The sequence below is a fragment of the Tamandua tetradactyla genome, chromosome 6 (genome assembly GCF_023851605.1).
Source record: "Tamandua tetradactyla isolate mTamTet1 chromosome 6, mTamTet1.pri, whole genome shotgun sequence".
Lineage (NCBI taxonomy): Eukaryota > Metazoa > Chordata > Mammalia > Pilosa > Myrmecophagidae > Tamandua > Tamandua tetradactyla.
The window spans coordinates 48,613,543-48,636,248 of record NC_135332.1 but is presented as its reverse complement, the minus strand read 5'-3'; the positions used below and the strand labels follow the sequence as shown (position 1 = coordinate 48,636,248).

At 37.8% G+C, this 22,706-nt stretch overlaps 1 protein-coding gene across 3 annotated transcripts in view; it reads right to left on the bottom strand.

Annotated features, from left to right (window-relative positions):
• Window positions 1–22,706, bottom strand: part of MYO1D (myosin ID) — a 389,795-nt gene that overhangs the window by 172,653 nt on the left and 194,436 nt on the right. For all 3 annotated transcript variants that reach the window (XM_077165206.1, XM_077165205.1, XM_077165207.1), the window contains exon 17: window positions 4,746–4,969. In XM_077165206.1, the coding sequence (XP_077021321.1) occupies window positions 4,746–4,969 (224 nt within the window). The remainder of the gene's footprint in view (window positions 1–4,745; window positions 4,970–22,706) is intronic.

The window sequence follows — 22,706 nt, the reverse complement described above, 5'->3', positions numbered from 1 at the left end:
CTTGTTGCACTTGAGCCTAAACATTTCCTTTTCTCTCCCCCACATTCCAACTGAAATAATCAAGTAAGTATAAAACTAAGGAAAAATCCATAACAACACTAGAAAGGAAAGGATATCATCAACAAACAAGAAGGTATGAAGACTTTCTGGACGATATGAAGCAGATGGGACTGGGCTGCTGGGAAGCAGGCTAGGGCTGCACCATCTGTCTAAGAGTAGGAGAGGAACCCCTTAGGCAAATGGGGGTGTTAAGTCCAGAGAGTCCTTAAGCCAGAAGAAGCAGGGGCAGGAGATGAAGGATTTCCGTGTGGGAACAGTACCAGCTCCTTGCACATGAAATGGCTGCTATGGCCTGTTCCCTACAGTGAGACAGGAACATTTGTTATGGTATATAGAGTCAGAGCAAGTGCGCTGCCAAAACAACATTGGAAAAGTAAAGGCTCAACTGAACAGTGAAATCCTCTTCCCTATGTTCTCTGGGCAAAAGGCACCCCAGTGCGATAGACTGTTCTGGAAAAGTGACGGTGGGGAGCAGCTGGTGGCTAAAGTCAAGGACACCAGTAACAAGCAGGCCCCCACAATACTTAGTGGTTTTTTAACAAGTGCCCCACTTAGCTCTTGAGCCCTAAGTTTCATTTTTGGGGGTTTGAGGTCTTGCTCTGTCTGCTGATCTGTTCTTGCCCTGTGTACCTGGTCAGCTGTCCCTGTTTCCAGTTCTCAGTGGCTCAGGACAAGGCCCACACCTACACAATCATGGACAGTCACACAGTCTTCTCACGCTGAGCAAACCACCACCTATAAACGTGTAGCTGACAACAACAGCTGCGGCCATAAAAATCCCCAGCTCCAACAACTCAGAAGGGGGACAAAGCTGGGCATAAAGAAGGTTCCAAGTGAAAAAGATTTGCTGTGAGGAATAGGACAGAGCTTGAATATGGTTAGACACACATTGAGATTTTAGCAAAACAAAAACAAAAAACCACAATCACACTGGAATACTTAAACACACTTCTCAGTATTCCACAGATCAAAACTGTAAGAATAAATTAAATAGGACACAGGCACAAGATCAGGGTAAACTATAGTCTGCACCAAAACTGGTCCATGGCCTGCTTTTGTATTGCCCGCAAGCTAAAAATGTTTTTTTCATCTTATATTTTTAGAGGGTAGCAAAAAAGCAAATGAAACCCAAAGGAAAACAAAAGAAAAATAAGTGACAGAGACCACATGTAGCCCACAAAGCCTAAAATATTTATTATCTGGCCCTTTTCAGAGATGGTTTGTCAATTTCTGAAGATTCCTTCAGTGTGTGTGTGTGTGTGTGTGTGTGTGTGTGCGTGTGTGTAATCAAACAGAGCAGATGTGTTATTTTCAAATGCTCAGTGACTATAAGCTTTGGAAAGGACAGGGCTGTCTTTAGCACCCTTCTCATTTGCCATGTATCCCTGGCACCTAGGTCACTGCGACACAGGAGGTGTTCAGTAAATGTTTACTGAATGAATGGAATTCCACAAAAAGAAATCAATTCTAGGCCATAAGTAAAAACTTCAAAATATAAAAAGAAAACTGGTTGGTCACAGGGCAATATAAGAGAAATGAGTAGCTTTCCTTTGCCACAATTAAAACAATAATATATAGATCTTGATTGTCAGGGCAAGCCTTCAAGACTTATCTTTAAGTAAAGCTCTATAAGCATACCTACCCATCTTGCATGTGTAAAAGAGAAAGAAAAGCCCAAATGCTACGTATGTGTGCATACCGACTCATAACATGAACAAGCATTTCCATAGTGCTCACTATGTGTTGGGTACTGTCTGAGATGCTTTATGTATGTATTTATTCATCATCCATTTAACAGCCCTATGAGGCAAGTAATATTACTATGGCCCTTTTATAGATAAGGAACGTGAAGCACATGGAGGCTAACTAATTGGCCAAAAGTTACATAGCAAGTCAGGGGCAGAGCTGGGGTATGAAACCCAGGCTACAGGACCTGAGTTTTTAACCATTATACCGTATTACCTCCTATGTGTGTGTGTGTATTCCTAACTGCATAAAAAAGGTTTAGAAGGATACAAAGTAATTGCTAATGAGTAGTTATCTCAGGGGAAGGAAATAAAATAAGGAGGGTCAAGGAGGTATGGAGGAGTTCAAATTATATCCTACATATTTTCATTTAATTTCACCTTTTTAAAAACGAAAAACATATTTTCATATATAGCATAATTATCTTTTAAATTCTATCCAATAAATGCAGGTTACAGACAATACCATTCATGAAAAAAAAATTACATTGAATATTTAAATGTCTGCCAGGATTAAGTGAAATCATTGCCCTCTTACTACGTGGGACATGACATCCAGGGTGAAAGTCTTCCTGGCGGTGTGGGAGGTAACTCCCAGGGATGAGTCTTACTCCAGCACTGTGGGATCAACAATTCCATTCTGACCAAAAGGGGGAAAAGAAGTGTAACTAATAAAGTATCAGTGCCTGAGAGAGTTAAATAGAGTTGAGAGGCTACTCTGCAGGTCATTCTTACACAAGCTACAGTTAGACACTGTTAGCTATCATAACTTGCTAAACCCCAACCAAAACCATTCCACCCAATCCTAAAGAACACCTAGGGCAATGTATAAGATTCTACAAAGTTTCCATGCATGAGGGTAACTTTCCAGAAACCCACAACCTCCAGATGGGTCCTTTGACCAGATAAGTCCTGAAACCTAGAAGGCCCAGCCTCTCCAGAACATCAGATAGTTCCATCTCTCTACCTGTTATTACTGACAGCCCTTCCAACATGAAAAAGTTAGACTAGGCATAGTCCAAATACCCCTAAAGAGTGGCATAGAAAGATCAAAGGTGATAGTGGAGTTATACAGAAAAGGTAGGGTTTAAAAAACAAGTATGACTGCTAAATCATTATATTGATATCTATTTTAGTCTCCAGTATCTTAGAGCACCTAGAAGTAAAAACCTAAAATTACTGAATTGTAACCCAAACCAAACTCTGAAATCTGTTCTACAACTAATTGTGATGCTGTGCTTTGAAATGCATTGCTTTTTTGTATATATGTTATTTTTTGCAAAAAAGTTGATTGTGATGAAAAAAAACATTCATTCTTTCTAGCCTCCTATATTCTGGAGCAACTAGAAGGAAAAATCTGAGAGGATCATATGGTAGCCCATGACAGACTGTGGGAGCAGTCCTCTAACTACTTGTTGAAGAGTGCTTTGAAAACTATTGCTTTTCTCTTTCTTTGCTTAATATATATGTTATATTATACAATAAAAAAAGTTTAAAAAAAAGTCTGCCGGGATTTACAACTGATATTTACAATACTGTACCTGAGAGTGGGAAGTGAGCCTCTTTCACTTTCTGTAACCTCTATTGTAAGATTTTTTTCTTTTTACAATCAATCATCTCTTATTTTTAAAAAAACAAATACATATTAGAGTTTTCTTCCATGTACTTTTCTTAATGTTTTCATATCTGCCACCAACTACATAAAGCAGAATCTAATGAAAGATAAAATTTGATTTAGCACAGAATTATAAGCTGGTTCTTTCACATATATCAATTATATCATGGTATTCCACAAAATCGATCACACTTGAGCACCACTAGCTTAGTTTATGTGACTAGATGGCTGTATCTAAGATAGAGCTACGTAAATTTGTACATACTGGGAACAAATAGGCTATAAAAAAACAGGAGAAGAAAGGACTTGTGAATAACTACAAATTCAGATTCAGGGTAGGTTGTGAAAAAAATGATCAGCCAGAAAGGTACCCAATTTTACAGTGGTATTTGCTTATTTTAAAAATGGTTTGCTCTAAGGTGGTTATTTCCACCCTTGGCTATACTTTAAAATTACCTGGCAACTTTCAAAAATACCTCTTTCTGGGCCCCACCCCAGCTCAACGAAATAGGAATCTCTGGGAGGTGGGAACTGGCTATCAGTGTGTTTTATAGATTCCTCAAGGTTCTAAGGGGCAAATAGGATTGAGAATTTCTGCTCTGAAAGAATTAATTCATTTTCTAGTTTCAAGTGTGGCAATTTCAATAAATGGTTATTGTTCATTAGTAAAAGAAGGTAGGGATAGCATGCTAGCTGTTTATCTTAACCATAGCTTGGATCCAGAGGTCATGGCCTACTGCAGCCCAACTGCTGCAGGAAAAATAAACAGAGTTTACCTCTCAGTTATTTTGAGAGGTAAGGAGATGCCATGTAAAAGTGAGATCTACAAGCTTTCACAATGTGACTGCGTGATCGTGAAAACCTTGTGTCTGATACTCCTTTTATCTACCTTATCAACAGAAGAGTAAAACATATGGAATAAAAATAAATAATAGGGGAACAAATGTTAAAGTAAATTTAGATTGAAATGCTAGTGACAATGAAAGGGAGGGGTAAGAGGTATGGTATGTATGAATTTGTATCTATTTTCTTTTTATTTCTTTTTCTGAATTGATGCAAATGTACCAAGAAATGATCATGATGATGAATATGCAACTATGTGATGATATTGTGAATTACTGATTATATATGTAGAACCTAATGATCAGAAGTTAAGAATGTTTGAGGTTGGTGTTTTGGGGTATTTAAAAAAATAAAAAAATTAATAAAAAACAAAAAGTGAGATCTACAAAACTGAAGACATGAGGTAGCTGAACCAATATCATGGATTCAGATTTGTTGTTTTATATATTAAATGGATGCAGCACATACCAACAGGTGCCTACCTATTAAAAATGGCCTGTAGGGCCTCCTCGAAACTGCGGAGAACTTTAGGCGGGGTTGGCCATTTCACGTGCTTCCCGTGGTCTCTCATGGTCTTGACGCCGTGGAAGCGTCTGGCCACCTCGTGGATGTACGACTTCACCTTGTAGCGACGGTAGTACCGGATGATGGTCAGAGCCGCCTTGGTCCTCTTGTAGCGCATGCGCGCCAGGGTGTTCCGCCACACCTGCGCAACAGAGTCAGAAAAGGGGAAATGTTGCTGGCTGAGAAGATGACTTGGAAATTATAGTGTCTCCCCTATTTAGGAACTCAACGGGGGACCTCGTGTGAGAACAAAATCTGTTCAAGCCACCATACAGCGTGTCAATTTTACCTGCCGCCAACAGATGGCTCCAGGAGTCTCGTCAGTCACTTTTTCTTGCTGGTTTTTTGGGTGTACGGTCTGGGAATCGAACCTAGGTCTCCAGTATGGAAGGCGAGCATTCTACCACTGAGCCACCCGTGCACCCAGGTCAGTCATTTTTGTTTCAGCTTTCTAGATGTTTATTATTCTACAAGGGAGTGTGCACCGAATTTGACGCAGACTCCTGCTGTAATTTTACTATGATGAAAATAGAAAGACAAGATACAAGTAGCTTTGGATAAATATTTTAAGAGAGTTGAAAGGAAGCAAGATGAGTCAGAACCAAATGCCATTGGCATCTACAATTCTCTTGTGAAATCTAACTTTACATAGATTATACACACTGGCCACTACTCTAATGTTACTTTGGATTTACAAACTGATTCACACAGCCTGTGAGCCGGCCCCTTCCTCACCCACCCCCTGCCATGTAAGCTCCCAAATATTTAGATTTATTCCTGGAGAAAGGGTAAAACAGGTTACTAAATCATATGAGTCTCTGTTAACTATTTTTAAAAATTTCAGTGCCCAGAAATCAATCAGACAATAAATGATTGTTTCAATGCCAGCGTCATCCAGCATGGTGATTGATATATGCCACCCATGGTGATGGATATATATTTTTCAGGATCCTCTGTACAAGTATTTGTATTTCTCAACCTCTCAAGAAAAAACAAATTTGGTGTAATTTTTAATCTTTCACTGACATTTCCCCTGTATATCCTCTTTATCATCAAATTTATTCTTTCTTCCACAATATTTCCAGTAGAAACCCCTTTCTTTTACCAGTCTCCAAGACCTCAAACTATTCTAATTTGATAACTTCCATGTACCCAGCCCCATCATGCTTCAGTTGAGATTTGATGCTGCTACTTGGTGACCTTTTCAGTTCCCAGGCTGATCCTATCGCTTCCCTCCCTTGGCGCTGGTCTTCCAGGACCAAGATTTTCAAGTTCAAAGCCCACAGTATGGTTCTCCATACTCCCTCAGGTTTCTTTTATTTCTTCTTAAATCTCAATCGTGCCCACCAATTTCTCCCAGAAAAACTTGTGCCACACCCCTTTTATTCAGTCACTTTACAACTGCCTTCAGTCAGATTCCTAAACTTGCGTCATGTGCTGTACTGATCTCCCTTTGCAGCCTGCTGCACAATGAAGATAGATTTGTTTGCATCCTAGGTGTCAGGAGCTCATCAAAGGTTCCCAAAAAGGAACTAATGGGTCAAGAGAAAATGTAATATGTAAGGGACATGTGGCGTCAGAGCCATTTGTGATAGAAATCTAGAGATTGTACGTAAACAGAATATATAAAGGCAACAAGGCAATGAATGTTAACTTGTTATTTTATGTGGCATCAGCACAACAAGCATTCTGAGTCAAAACGGCTTTCTTCCTTGTAGCCTGAGCTATGGTACAGATGGCTTTGTCACGCCTCCACTCAAATGCTAAAATAAAGGTCTCTCCTTTAGTGTCTCAAAAAACCAAAAGAATACAATTATAGGGTGGAAGTATGTGATTCAATTTTTTTAAAACACAATTTTAAAGTTCCATAGTGCTTTTGGCCTTTTTTTTTTTTTTAGGAGGAAGGGAATTAAGACTCCTTGGAGCCACTTCTAAATAGGAAATCAGTGTTTAATTTTCAAAAGGGTTTATAAGACTTATTAAAACATTCTTTAATAATTTGGTTAGTTTGGGTTAGATTCTTTAATAATTGAAAAAAAGTACTTTTTGAGGGGTGGTTCTTTGACAACCTTTAAAATTTGTTTTCTGTTGTGGGTTTATTTAGGTTTTGTAGAGCTGTAAAGTCAAGCAATATGGAAAGGCTTACAGCAAAAAACAGTGGCCCTTTCCCTGGCCCACCTCTACTCACCTCTCAATCTCATTTCTCAAAGGCAAACCATTTTAGCTGCTTTTTCTGGTATTTCCTTCATACTTATAAATAATACACATATACATCTATTTTTTATTTATCCTTTTAGACATTATCCAAATTACAGAAGTTGAAGATTTAGCTTTCTCACTACCACTCTTACTTCTCCTCTGTCATGCCCACAATAGTTACATCAACCATTTTTTTCAAGTCTATAGTGTTTACGTTATTATGACCATGTAAAGATAGTTCATTGTTGTGCTAAGGGGTATAACATAACTACCCTTCCTTTAGTTTGTCATGTAAATTCTTTTTTTTTGCATGGGCAGGCACTGGGAATCGAAGCCAGGTCTCCAGCATGGCAGGTGAGAACTCTGCCTGCTGAGCCACCGTGGCGCGCCCTAAATTTTGTTTTTACTTAGAGTTAATAACTCTCTCATTTTAAAATTCGTTTTGCTTTCATATGTTTTGTTAATTTTTCTATTTCTTTCTATATGTATTGATAATTTGTCAAATACTCTAACAGACCTGTAGTGGCTATGTACCCCAGAAAAATGTCTGTAAACATAGTCCATTCTTGTGGGCATGAACTCTTGTAAACAGGACTTTTGATGAGGTTACTTCAGTTCAGGAGTGGCCCAGATGAATCAGGATGGTCTCATTTTACTGAAGGTCTTAGAGGGTGGGTCACAGAGAGAGGGAAAGAGGTACTTGGAACAGCCAGCAGCTAGAAATGAACTGAACTGAGAGGCCAGGGGAGACCACAATGTGTATTGGCAGGAGGTAGAAAAGCCAAGGACCAAGAATTGCTGGTAGTGAAAATGCCAGTCTTGTGGGAGAAAGCATTGCTTTGACGATGCCTTGATTTTGGCTTTCTCCTAGCCTCAAAACTGTGAGCCAATAAATTCCTGTTTAAGACAATCTATTACATGGCATTCGATTTAGCAGCCAGGAAACTAAAATAAGATCCATTAAATGATCAGCGGTTTTTTCAATTGTCAAGCACATCAACTGGCTCTTTTTCTTTGATATTCCTTGTGTGTTCATGCTCCAACCTTGGTCAGTTGTCCTTAGGTAGGTTCCCATCCTAGGACTTTTTTCACCACTCTTCTGAGTTTGGATTCCTGATTCCTGAGCTTATGTCCATCTTTTGCTGGATTTTCTTCCCTTCGTAGCTTCTAAGAAAGGGGGCATGGCCAGTAAATGTCTATTCTTTCACTGAGGTTGTGAAGCAGTTGTTTGTTTTTCTGGTGTACAAGACGAAAGTATTGGAGCAGGTTATGGAAATCACACTGCCTCTTATCAGATCCTGACTCCACTCTTACAAACTGGGTGTATTTGTTAATGCTTCTGGAATGCAATATACCAGAAATGGAACGGCACTTAAAAAGGGAATTTATTAAGTTACAAGTTTACAGTTCTAAGACCAGAAAAATGTCCAAACTAAGGCATCTAGATAAAGATACCTTGACTCAAAAAAAGCCTATGGGCATTTATGGGACACTTGAGACTCAGAGTTAGATCTCTGAAGCCCTGAAAGTCAGCACTATCCCATACAGGAACTGCTTAAAAAGGAGAAAAAGGGATCATACTTCGACTGAGATACGAATGAATCTGACCTGGATAGGACTAAAGTAGATCAGAATACAAGATAAAAGATGATATCATCCATATTTTAAAATTTCAACTTCTATGTGAGACCAAAGGGAGGGATGTTTATTTGGTGCAAAATTTATATTTTGGGTACCATATTACCTAATTTAACTTGTATAGTCAGTTTAGTTAGATACCATAAGTACACGGAATTTGAACACGGTGTGAGATCTTGTTAGTTTGTGCAGGCTAGTGTGATGCCCCAGCATATCCCAAAGTAATTTGGGCAGTGAATAAAGTAGTATATGAAAAATCCCCTTGGGGGACTGCGGAGAAAGGAGGAAATACTCAGCTTCCCCATTTGGAGAAGTCCTGATATTCTTGAAAGCAGTGGGGACAACCAAATATAGACTGAGCCATTGATCTTGGGGTTCGCCCCTATGAAACTTACTCCTGCAAAAGAAAGGCTAACCCAACTTATAATAATGTCTAAGAGTTATCTCCAGAGAGCCTCTTTTGTTGCTCAGATATGGCCTCTCTCTCTAAGCCAACTCAGCAGGTGAACTCACTGCCCTCCCCCCTAAGTGGGACATGATTCCCAGGGGTGTAAATCTCCCTGGCAACATGGGATAGAACTCCCAGGATGAGCCAGTACCTGGCATCATAGGATTGAGAAAGCCTTCTTGACCAAAAGGGGGAAGAGAGAAATGAGACAAAATAAAGTTTCAGTGGCTGAGAGATTTCAAACAGAGTTGAGAGGTTAACCTGGAGGTTATTCTTATGCATTATATAGATAATCCTTTTTAGTTTATGGTATATTGGAGTGGGTAGAGGGAAGTTCCTGAAACTGTTGAGCTGTGTTCTAGTAGCCTTGATTCTGGAAGATGACTGTAGAACAATATAGCTTTTACAATGTGACCGTGTGATTTTGAAAACCTTGTGTCTGATGCTCCTTTTATCCAGGGTATGGACAGATGAGTAAAAACATATGGATAAAAAATAAATAATAGAGGGGATAAAGGGGAAAACAAATTGGGTAGATTGAAATGAGAGGGAGGGGTAAAGGGTATGAGATGCATGAGTTTTTTCTTTTTATTTATTTTTCCGGAGTAATGCAAATGTTCTCAAAATGATCATGATGAAGAATAAAGAACTATATGATATGTGAGCCACTGATTGTACACCATGTATGGACTGTATATGTGTGAAGTTTTGTCAATAAAAATATTAAAAAAAAAATAGTACTTAAAAAAAAAAGGCCAATGGATCCAGAACACTTCTGTCAGCTGGGAAGGCATGTGGCTGGCATCTACTAGTCCTTTGGCTTCTGGTTTCAAACAGCCTCTCTGGGGGCATTTTCTTTCTGCATCTCCAAACACCTGGGCCTCATGTTGGCTCTGAGCTTTCTCCAAAGTGTTTCCCCTTTTAAAGGGCCCCAGTAAACTAATCAAGGCCTACCTTGAACGGGCTGAGTCACATCTCTATCTAATCAAAGGCCACACCCACAACTAGATGTGTCATATCTCCATTGAAGTACTCTAATCAAAAGATCATACCCACAACTGGGTGTGTCACATCTCCATGGAAACAATCCAGTCAGTTCCCACTCTAAATAATAGGTCCGGTCCCACAAGATTGGATCAAGATTAAAATATGGCTTTTCTTTGGTACCTAATAGTTTGAAATTGACACACTGGGTAAACCTGGCAAGCTTCTTAACTTCTCTGTGCCTTAGTTTTCTTATCTGTAAAATGGGAATGTTAAGAGAACTTCTCCTGTAGGCTTGTTATGAGGATTAAATGAAACACTTAAAATAGTACCTATTGGGTGGTTAGTGCTCAAGAGGCATTCATCTGATTATTTGCAAGTCTGTTCTTATTTGTCATTATTAGGATGTTCTAATCTCCTTTTCAAATGTGCACATTTTTGCCTCAGCCACATGTCAGTGTATCCAGAAACTGTTATGAATGTGAGCTATTCTTTCATGGCCTGCCATTTGCCTCCAAATAATGTTTGATTGGGAACTATTTTATTCTTCAACCTACACTAAGGATTGGATGCCTATGGCTTATATGCCTTATCTAGTCTTTCAGCTGCCCAAGAGGAGCAGTGAGGGAACTGGGGCTTTGTGTCGCAGCCATTGGGTTACTTTCCTAACTCTAATGAAATAATGCATCAAAAGTTTGTTTCACTGGCTCTGGGGTGTATCATGAAGGGCTTTGGGTTTGGGATGGGGCCAAACACACTTTTCCTGTGTTTTATGGAGCCTTTTCTTGGTTTGGCTAAAATAATTACCCTGGCAGATGCTTCTCCCATCCATTGCTCACTATTGGATATATCAGATGTAGTAAATATGGTGAATCTGGAGACCCTTACTTGGGGAAAGAAGTGTTCTTAATGAAAGAAAGGGTCCCAAGTTATCCCTCTGGTGTGCCTTTATACTTCGGGACAACACCTTCAAAAGCAGTGACTTTTAAGAATTCCCTTCTTAGACTTCTCCGTGTTTCACTCTTCTCTTTGAAGAATATATTGATTTTTTAGTACCTTCTTTTAATTTGGTCCAATTTTCCTTTTTTCTGCATGCTACTTCAAGTTTATGGAATGGAGCTGGAATCCATTCCTGTCTTCAGAGTTGATGGCATGTTTTTATTTCTACATTTTTGTTAATTTCAGACAATTGGGGAGGGGGAGACACTTTGTGAGCCTGCAGTTATACACCAAGTTTATCAGCTGTCTTTCAAGTTTTATTTTTTTTTACATCAGAGGAAAAAGTCATATTGAAGAACCAGAGGGAAATGATTCTATGGGAGAAGGATTCATGTATTTTTCCTTATAAATCAAAGTAGACTTGGTTTTTACAGATATAGTTCCATAAAAGTTCGTGTATGGATATATGTGCATGTGTGTGGTGGCTGTTAATTTTTCCCACTCAAAGTCTGCAAGTTGGAATTTAAGATTGGAGGCAGATTTTTCCATTTTTCTCTCTTCATTTAAAGAAGCTGAAACTGTCGGGGTTTTCAGGATCCACACAAAGCTTACCTCTGTAGAGGACTTTGATGACGGAGCTTCAGAAAGCAGAAAATTAAATGTTATATTCAATAAACAAACGCTTAATGCTTAATTGCATATGCCTACAGAGATTAAACAAAGAACAAGGGAGCCAAAATGGCCCATAGTTAAAACCACATTAACACTAAAAATGGCACTAACCAGACATTATGTGCCTTAGGATATGATGTGGTAGGAGTGGAAGCTGGAAGCTGAAGGAGACATAATGGGACCTGAGAGATGATGTTAAGAAGAGGATCTAAAGTACAGAACACAAACGGAGGACAGGGTGCAGAAGCCATTTCTCAGTTAGAAAAGCAGCTACAGACAAACAGAGAGAACTGAGTTACAAACAGGTAACATTAGCAGGACGGTCAGATATGCTCGCTAAGTTTTATATCCAATTCCTCTCTTCAATACCCTTGCCTCCTACAGTATATTCTCAACACAGCAGCTAGAGTGATACCTTTAAGACCAAATCATTCCTTGGCTTAAAACTGCAACAGCTCCCCATTTCCCTGAGAGTGAAAGTCAAATCCTTCTAGAGGCCTAAATCCTCTGTTACCTCCCCACCCTCATCTCCCACTATTCTCTCCCTTGCTCCCTCCAGACACACTGGCTTCCTGCTGTCCCCACACAGGATACAGGGCCTTTGCATAGCCATCACCTCTGCCTGGTATGATCTTCCCTCAGATATCAACATGGTTAACTTCCTCACCTCCTCTGAGTCTTTGTTCAACTTCAGCTTTTCAATGAGACTAGCATTGGCCATTCTAGGTGCCTCCACCCTCCCTCCTGGGAGTCTTGATTCTCCCTACCTTGCTGTATTTTTTTTCTCTTTCCCCCTAGCACCTACCATCTTCCAACACATAATGTAATTTACACATTGTGGTATTTTTTATGCTTTCTCCCACTAGAATTTAAGGTCGCTAGCGGTGACGTATCTTTGTCTCTGTTGCTCACTAACATATATCCACTGGCCAGAATAATACCTAGCACGCAGCAGCCAGTCAATACGGTGTGTTGAGTGAAAATGAATGTTCTCAAATTCACCTTCCAAGCATGATATTGGATCTTTTATTTCAGCTATCATGTTTCCAATATTCAAGAGCCTGTCCTTGTTCTTGTAATATTCCTTTTTCAGGTGTTGCTCTTGTTTTACAGATGCAGCATCTCATCCTTTCTCGCTGAAGGCTCGAATCATGTTTTTACTTTTTAAACTGCTCCCTACATTGCAACTGTTAATCTTTTAATTGCCTCTTCTCGCTTTTGCTTTGGTCTCACTCCCTTGTACTAGAGGTCTTCCTCAAATATCCGGGGACCCTTTGCTGTCCATTCACATTTAAGAGCAAAAAGCTAGTAGGAAGTTAGCATATGTGCTTTATTGACAGTGGACTTCACCAAACGGTGATCAGGTGGGGGCCAAACATTTGTTGGGGGACCCCAGGTGGTCGGTATCTTAAAATGTTTTCTCCTTGTGTCAGAATTCTCAGAGTGAAGAGGAATGAGGGTGTTCTAGTTTGCTAGCTGCCAGAATGCAATATACCAGAATCAGAATAGCTTTTAAAAAGGGGGATTTAATAAGTTGCTAGTTTACAGGTCTAAAGTCAAGAAATTGTCCCAATTAAAACAAGCCTACAGAAATGTCCAATCTAAGACATCTATTCAGGGAAAGATACCTTGGTTCAAGAAGGCCGATGAAGTTCAGGGTTTCTCTCTCAAATGAGAAGGCACATGGTGAACACAGTCAGGGCTTCTCTCTCAGCTGGAAGGGCACATGGTGAACACGGCATCATCTGCTAGCTTTCTCTCCTGGCTTCCGGTTTCATGAAGCTCCCTGGGAGGCGTTTTCCTTCTTCATCTCCAAAGGTCTCTGGCTGGTGGACTGTGCTTTGTGGTGCTGCAGCATTCTCTGCTCTCTCTGAATCTCCTATTATCCAAAATGTTTCCTCTTTTATAGGACTCCAATAAACCAATCAAGACCCACCCAAATGGGTGGAGACATGTCATCATCTAATCCAGCTTAACAACCACTCTGACTAAATCACATCATCAGGGAGATGATCTGATTACAGTTTCAGACATACAGTACTGAATAGGAATTATTCTACCTTTATGAAATGGGATTTTGATTAAAACATGGCTTTTCTAGGGGGCATACTTCCTTTCAAACCAGCACAGAGGGTTTCCACTTTTCAGTATCTAGACTTTTACTTAATTTCCTTGGTTTCCAGGTGGTGCCTGACCCCTGTTCTCCACTGTGCCTGGTGTCCCCAAACCCAGAGCTTCTCTGATTCACTTCTTCAGAGCGTAGGCAAAATGTCTTCTGTTAGAATGAGATTGAGACTGAGGTAGTTACCGGCTTTGTGAGGCATGGGAAGGAACCTGAGATTGAACTGCTCTTTATACAGACTTTTTTTTTTTTTAAGTAATTTAGGATTTATTCTTATAAAAGCAGATTGACAAATACTAAAATATTATACATGCAATTTAAACATTATAATATAAATTTAAACAGAAAACATCCAATGTGAAAAACTGATCTCTCATGTCTGACTTGGATTTAGATGTTATACTTTATTGAAATGACTTTCAAAATTTTGTCAATGCTTATACGATGTACAAATATTTCTCACTAAAACCTCCAGGAAACCCAAAAAGCTGGTATTAAAAGCATTTTTCTTCTTGAACATTCTAAAACATGCCAGTTTGAATTAGCCTTCAGATTTTCAGGGGATAAAAGATATGCAAATAGGAATACTCAGAATATGTTTTAACACATTTATGATAAATTTATAGTATGACATAAATATCTGCAACTTTCAGAGACTGTAGTAAACAAAACAAAACCCCTAAGTAAACATAATAGAAGTAACTTGACTGGTCAAGTTACTTCTTAGTAAAAATGCTCATACAGACTTTTCACCAGCCTTTCCATTTCTGCTCTATCCTAGTCCCTACCTTTAGGAGTGCTGTTGTGCTGGTTTGAAAGGATGGTTGTCCCCTAGAAAAGTCATGTTTTAATCTAAAAACCATTTTGTAAAGGCAGAATAATTCCTATTCAATACTGTATGTTTGAAACTGTAATCAGATCATCTCCCTGGAGATGTGATTTAGTTAAGAGTGGTTGTTAAGCTGGATTAGGTGACATGTCTCCACCTACTTGGGTGGGTCTTGATAAATTTCTGGAGTCCTATAAAAGAGGAAACATTTTGGAGAAAGAAAGCAATTCAGAGAGAGCAGAGGATGCTGCAGCACCATGAAGTAGAGAGTCCGCCAGCCAGTGCTTTGGAGATGAAGAGGGAAAATACCTCCCGGGGAGCTTCATGAAACAGGAAGCCAGGAGCAAATGCTAGTAGATGATGCTGTGTTCACCATGTGCCCTTCTAGCTGAGAGAGAAACTGTGACTGTGTTCACCACGTGCTTTCTCACTTGAAAGAGAGACCCTGAACTTCACTGGCCTTCTTTTTTTTTATAATTACTTAATTATTATTATTTTTTATTAATTAAAAAAATTAACAAAACATTTAAATATCATTCCATTCTACATATACAATCAGTAATTCTTAATGTCATCACATAGTTGCATATTCATCATTTCTTAGTACATTTGCATCGATTTAGAAAAAGAAATAAAAAGACAACAGAAAAAGAAATAAAACGATAACAGAAAAAAAAGATTATAATACCATACCCCTTACTGCTCGCTTTCATTTATCACTAGCATTTCAAACTAAATTTATTTTAACATTTGTTCCCCCTATTATTTATTTTTATTCCGTATGCTCTACTCGTCTGTTGATATGGTAGACAAAAGGAGCATTGGACATAAGGTTTTCACATTCACAGAGTCTCATTGTGAAAGCTATATCATTGTTCAATCATCCTCAAGAAACAAGGCTACTGGAACACAGCTCTACATTTTCAGGCAGTTCCCTCCAGCCTCTCCACTACATCTTAAACAACAAGGTGATATCTACTTAATGTGTAAGAATAACCTCCAGGATAACCTCTCAACTCTGTTTGGAATCTCTCAGCCATTGACACTTAGTCTCATTTCACTCTTCCCCCTTTGGTCAAGAAGGTTCTCTCAATCCCTTGATGTTAATTCTCAGCTCATTCTAGGGTTTTTCTCAGTAAATTACCCTTTTTAAACGCCATTCTGTTTCTGGTATATTGCATTCTGGCAGCTGGCAAACTAGAACACATATCAACCAACTCCTGAATCTTTCCTCAGTCCCATAGGGATGAACCTGCTTGCTCGTTTGCTTTCTTTTCTGTAGGAACTTGGATTTCAGTGTTCTCGACCTTCTAGGGGGAGTTACCACTCGTTCATTTATTTCCAAAATTATGCTAATATCTCTTGTCTGCTGTTATTTTCACTATGGTTCTATCTGACCTTGTGGATTTATCCAATTTTTATTCTTTTAATGCAGTTTTAGGGATTCTGAGAGGGAGTGGAGACAAACACAATCTGTCGTGTTTAACCACATGTTTTTATAATGCCATCCTAATTCCACCCTTTTTTCCCTGGGTATACTTCTGGCAGTCATTAAAGTACAAAATATGTTTGTAAAAGATGTAGGAGTTTAGGTTACACTCCATTAAGAAGTAAGTCAATTACATAGCCTCAGTTTGGTCTCAGAATAAAAAACAGGGCAGCTTTCCTTTTATTCCTAGTTCCCCTGTTTTGTTTTTAAGATTTTTATTGTAGTAACATACACACAACTTGAAATTTCCCATTCAAACCACTTTCAAGTGTACAATTCAGTGATATGAATTACATTCACAACATTGTGCTACCATTGCCAACATCATTTCCCAAACAGAAATTCTGCATCTATTAAGCAAAAACTCCCCATTACCCCCACCCCCTGGCCCCTGACAACCTATAACCTACTGTTTCTATTCTCTTATTCTAGGTATTTCAGGATCATACAATATTTGTCTTTATGTGTCTGGCTTACTTCACTCAACATGCATCTTCAAGGTTCATCCATGTTGGAGCATGTATCAACTTCATCTTTTTATAGCTTAGAAGAGTATTTCACTGCATGTATGTATCACATTTTGCTTGTCCAATTCATCTGCTGAAGGACACTTATGCTGCTTCTACCTTTTGGCTATTGTCAGTAATGCTATGACACTGGTGAACAAATACCTACTCAAGTCCATGTTTTCAGTTCTTTTGGGTATATACCAAGAAGTGGGATGCCAGGTCACATGGTAATCCTATGTTCAACTTTCAGAGGAACTGTCAAACTCATTTCCACAGTGGCTACACCATTTTACAAACCCATCAGCAATGTAAAAGGGCTCCAATTTCTCTGTATCCCTTGCCAACACTTCTTTTCCTCTTTTTTCAAAATAGCAATCATATTGGGTACGAAATGGTATCTCTTTGTGGATTTGATTTGCATTTTGCTGATGACCAAAGTTGGTAAGCATCTTTTCATGAGCTTATTGGCCATTTGCATATTTTCTTTGGGGAAATGCCTACTCAAATATTTTGCTTACTTTTAAATGGTTGTTTGTCTTTTTCTTGTTGAGTTGTAGCAGTTCTTTATATTATCTTGATATCAAACCCTTATCAGATACATGGTAAGCAAGTATTTTCTCCCATTCTGTAGACTGTCTTTTACTTTCTTGATAATGTCCTTTGATGTACAAAAGTTTTTAATGTTGATGAAGTCTATTTTATCTCTTTTGTTGCTTGTGCTTTTGGTGTCATATCTAAGAAATCACAGCCAAATCCAAGATATAGGTTTTCCCGTATGTTTTCTCCTAAGAGTTTTATGGTTTTAACTCTTATGTTTAGGTCTTTGATCCATTTAGAGTTAATTTTTCTATACAATGTTAAGGTATGAGTCCAACTTCATTCTTTTGCATATGAATATCCATTTTTCCCAGCACCATTTGCTTAAGAGAGTGTCCTTTCCCCTGTTAATTTACTTGATATCCTTGTTGAAAACCAGTTGGCTACAGATGTGTTTATTTCTGAACTCTCAAGTCTATTCCATTGGTCTATATGTCTATCTTTGTGCCAGTACTACACTGTTTTGATTACAGTGATTCCCCTGTTTTGTTTTTCTTTTCTAGTCATTTTAGGTATTGGCCCTTTCTATCTTGTTCTTTACATATCCAGTTCTCAATACAAATCCCTGCTTCATGCTCCTGGGTCCTCTGAACTAGATGTCTTCTTGGTTTCCGCAACCAGAATCTTTCAAAATATCAGTTTTCCATGAGACAGAAATCCTAGAATGAGCTGGGACTCAGCATCAAGAGATTGAGAAAACCTTCTCAACCAAAATGGGGAAGAGCGAAATGAGACAAAATAAAGTGTCAATGGCTGAGAGATTCCAAACAGAGTCAAGAGGTTATCCTGGAGGTTATTCTTACACATTATACAGATATCACCTTGTTAGTTAAGGTGTAATGGAGAGGCTGGAGGGAAGTGCCTGAAAATGTAGAGCTGTGTTCCAGTAGCCATGTTTCTTGATGATGACTGTATAATGATACAGCTTTCACAATGTGACTGTGTGATGGTGAAAACCTTGCGTCTGATGCTTCTTTTATCTACCTTATCAACAGATGAGTAAAACACGTGGATTAAAAATAAATAAATAATAGGGGGAACAAATGTTAAAATAAATTTAGTAGCTTGAAATGCCAGTGATCGGTGATGGGGAGGGGGTATGGTATGTACGAATTTTTTTCTTTTTTCTTTTTATTTCTTTTTCTGGATTGATGCATATGTTCTGAGAGGTGATCATGGTGATGAATATACAACTATGTGATGATATTATGAGTTATTGTTTATATACCAAGAAATGGAATGATCATACGATAAAAATTTTGTGTTTGTATGTTGTTATGTTTAAAAACAATTAAAAAATTTCAGTTTCCCAGGCCCTCAAGGCCTATGGACCATTTTTAGGAAGAAGTATCTTTCTTGTATTCCTACTCTTAAGTTCCCCAAATAGTTATTTTGGAAGAGTTTTGACCATTAATAGTTGTTAAGGAGTTATGGTAGACAAGAATTTTTAAAGGTACTAGGTTGAACTCTGAGTAAATTGTAAAATGCATAAAATTTATCTTTAGTATCTATATACCTCATAACATTGAGAATATGATATATTTATCCTATTTAGGATATTTTGTGATTGACTAATGAAGTCTTGAGCCATTTCAGAAGTAATTTTAAAAGAGAACTCTGAGACAGAAAAATCTTCCTGAGTTATTCCTCTTCTTCCCAAATATCTTTAAAGACCTGATATGCTGTTTTTAAAAATTAAAATATTCTGTTTTTACCAGAATAGCAGGTTTACATACACCAAGAATAAAAGGGCAAAACCTAGGACAAAGGGTGAGGATAAGGATAAGTTATAATTTGTAGGTGCTTACCACAATGCCTGGCAGAAAATTCCTTAGTTTTATAGATAAATTAATAGCATTTTGAGATAACCTAAAGGGAATGTTAACAAGTAACAAGTAATAAAACAACCAAATCTTCAGTTAATAAACCAATGTAAAACAATCAAAACAAAAAGATAGACACATTATATAAGATTCTAGAAATATTCCATGCACTAGGGTAACTTTCCAGAACCTATAACCCCAGATGGGTCCCTGGACTAGATAAATCCTAAAATGCAGAGGAGCCAGCCTCTCCAGAACATCAACTAGTTCCATCCCCCTATTCCATATAATTGACAGCCCTTTCCAACATGAAAAAGTTAGAATGGGCAGAACCCAAATACCCCTAAAGAGTGGGAGAAAGATCAAAGGTGATGGTGGAATTATACAGAGAAGGTCAGGTTTAACAAATGAGTATGAGTGCTGAATCATTATGCTGATATTTCTTTTACCCTCCAGTACCTTAGAGCAGCTAGAAATAAAAACCTAAAATTGCAGATTTGTAACCCATAGGAAATGCTTAAATCTGTTCTACAACTAATTGCTGTGATACACTTCGAAATTTATTGCTTTTATGTATATATGTTATTTAAAGAGAAGGGGGAGTATAACACAGTAGACAGGATTTAACAAATGAGTATGACTGCTGGATCAGTATATTGATACCTCTGTTGGTCTCTGGTGTCTTGGAGCAAGTAAAGAAAAAACCAAAAAATCATGGAACAGCAATCCATACCAAACTTTAAAATCTGTTCTATAACTACTTGTTAAACTGTACTTGGAAATTTATCGTTTTTTTTGTATATATGTTATATTTCACAATTAAAAAGTTAAAAAAAAATAGAAAATTAACAATTAAAAAAAAAGATAGGCAAGGGCAAATATGAATTTAATTATAAATTGTCCTGATGAACTTAAGTATGGGAGAGCAGTGCTGCCTGATGGGCTGTATTTTGTTAGAAATGACCACCTCTGAACTGGTTTACCTTGGTCTGCTAAATGAACTTGTCAAACAAGTTAGCTGATTCATGAACCTTTATTTAGGACTGGTACATTTTATATATGGCCTTGTCCAGATTCATTAGCTTAGCAAGTCTTTAGTGCATCCAACTGCTGTCTATTAATGATGTATTTACTATGATGATGACATGTTCTGATAACCTCCTTACAACTGTACCTTCAAGAAGCGACTGAACTTTTTAATCAAGTACTAACAGAGGAATAGCGCAACATTAACTTTATCAAAACCCAATTGCAATTATTTCACAGACATTCTTTAAAAATCCAATAAATGGGGTGGGCCATGATGGCTCAGCAGGCAGAGTTCTCGCCTGTCATGCCAGAGACCCGGGTTTGATTCCCGGTGCGTGCCCATATGAAAAAAAAAAAACAAAACCAACACATGAAAACAAAATTATTTTCACTGATAGAGTAAGTCAGTCTGATGAGCCTTTCAAGATGTAATCTTGTTAAAAACTAAATACTTCAATTGTACTGAAGTAATTATTTTGTTTGGTTTTGTTTTTCTAAAAGAAAATTGATGACTCCAAAATCTCTCAGATCAAGATTATCTCTACACTGCTTTTTGATATAGAATGATAAGATCTTGGTCAAGTGTTTGAGCATTTGAACAGACCCAAGGAGGCATTTGGGGATGTTTTGGCCTTGTTTGGAGACTCCTCCAACCTTCTCTACCCAATATCACCTCTGCCTGATATTGAAATGGTTCACTGCCTGGTCAAAAGTTCAGGTCAAGCTTTGACTTAGTGTAACAAATGTTCTGATTTTTCTTCCTTTATGTCTAGCATCTCAAACATGCAGAGCTCCTTTGAGAAATAAACCCAAGACACTGCTGCTTCACATACTTGCAAATGACCTCAATTTTGAATGGCTCTCTAGATCACTCAAAAACTCAAAATAACTGATATTTAAAAGACTTAGTAAAAAAATTCATCTTAACATTCATTTCTATAGACTTCCAAAGTGAATTCTGGAACATTAAGGCCTCTGGAATGCTCTCTAAAGAAAGAGTTCCACTTTCAACAAAGTTGTACAACTGTAATTCCCTTTTGAAGATTCATTATGCATATTAGAAAAGCTCTAAAAAGTTCTCCATAAATATACCTATTTCAACTTTAACAAAGAAATTCTAAAAATATATTTGACTACAGAATCTTTTGTATACATATTACTTTTTCATTTCCACATAGAACTTTTTTTTGGGAAATAATAAATTAGAATAAAATAAAAGAACTAGTCATGTAAGAAAACAAAGTAATTATTTAACAAAATCTAGACTACGGAAAGCTATTATAATTATGTACAAAACGTACTCTGAACTTGCTAGAAATCAAAGCTAAATCATGTACTGCAAATCAAATACTGCAAAAAATTTAGCTTAACTCATAGTTACAAGGGGAAAAGTTCTCTTTATTGGGTGAGTAAAGCTTATATGACTTTATTCATTAAAATGAGGAACATTTGATGGATAAAAGTCTTCATTAACTTCTGGGTGACTATTGTGAAGGATTATATAAACATACTAAAGGGTGCGTACTTTTAAATGAGAGCGTAAAGCTAGCATTGTTCAGGAAACTTCTGATGGAAGAAAACATATGATTTAAAATATTTACAGTACCACAAAATCAAAATTGATAGTAGCTGAGCTAAGTTTATTTAGTATTAAAAAAGGATTCATAAAAAATTCATGATAAACAAGGTTTTGCAAACAGTTTGTAATACTTTAAAAAGTAATAATCTCAGTCATTTGCACATAGGTCAATGACACATTAAATGCTCATTAACAATAATTCCTAATTCCTTTTTGGACAACTGGATTTCCATCCAGTTATAGTTATGTTTGTGTTAATGTCCTTATGTTTTGAAAACATCCCTATGTCTTGAAAAAATATTGGCATTTGGATTATTTTCTTGTAATTTTTCTTGATTTTTGAGGTATTACTGCAATGATTACGGAGGTGCCTAGAGTTCAGTGTTCATTAAGCATTAGCTGAATGCCTATTGCGTGTATGGTTTTCATAGGGAGACATCTCTGATAGTCTAGAAAAATGAGATATCCCTATGACATAACTGGAAAACAAATAAAAATAAACCCTTAAAAGTAAGCTCTGTTCAAATGCCACAGTAAAGTAAACCTCCGTGTAACAAAGCTTGAATTCCTCAGCCCTAGAGAGTGGGGCTGTTTCAGGGATGCCCAGCACGGCCCAGGGACAGCTTCCAGAACGGTACTTGGGGATGGAGTGGAAAGAAGGCTGCCCTGGAGGGAGAGGCCTGCATTTCGCCATGGACTGCTGGGGGAATCTGGCAACTCAAACCCTCTAGTGTTCATAAATTGTTAACCTGAAAAATAAGGGAGTTAAACTAGATGATATCTAAGAGTTATATGCTATTATCTTTATCACAACAGCAACTCTTATGTAAAAAATTAAAAATGTTATCTCAAAGTTTCCTTCTGATCTTTCTTCCTTGTAACTATGAGTTAAGTGCACATGGAACTGATGAATACTTTCTTTGATTTTCATTTAATAACTGTTGTGATCCTTAAGGAAAGGGAAAAACAACATCATTTCACTATTCTGTGCCAGGCCCTATGTTAGACAATTGAGAAACATT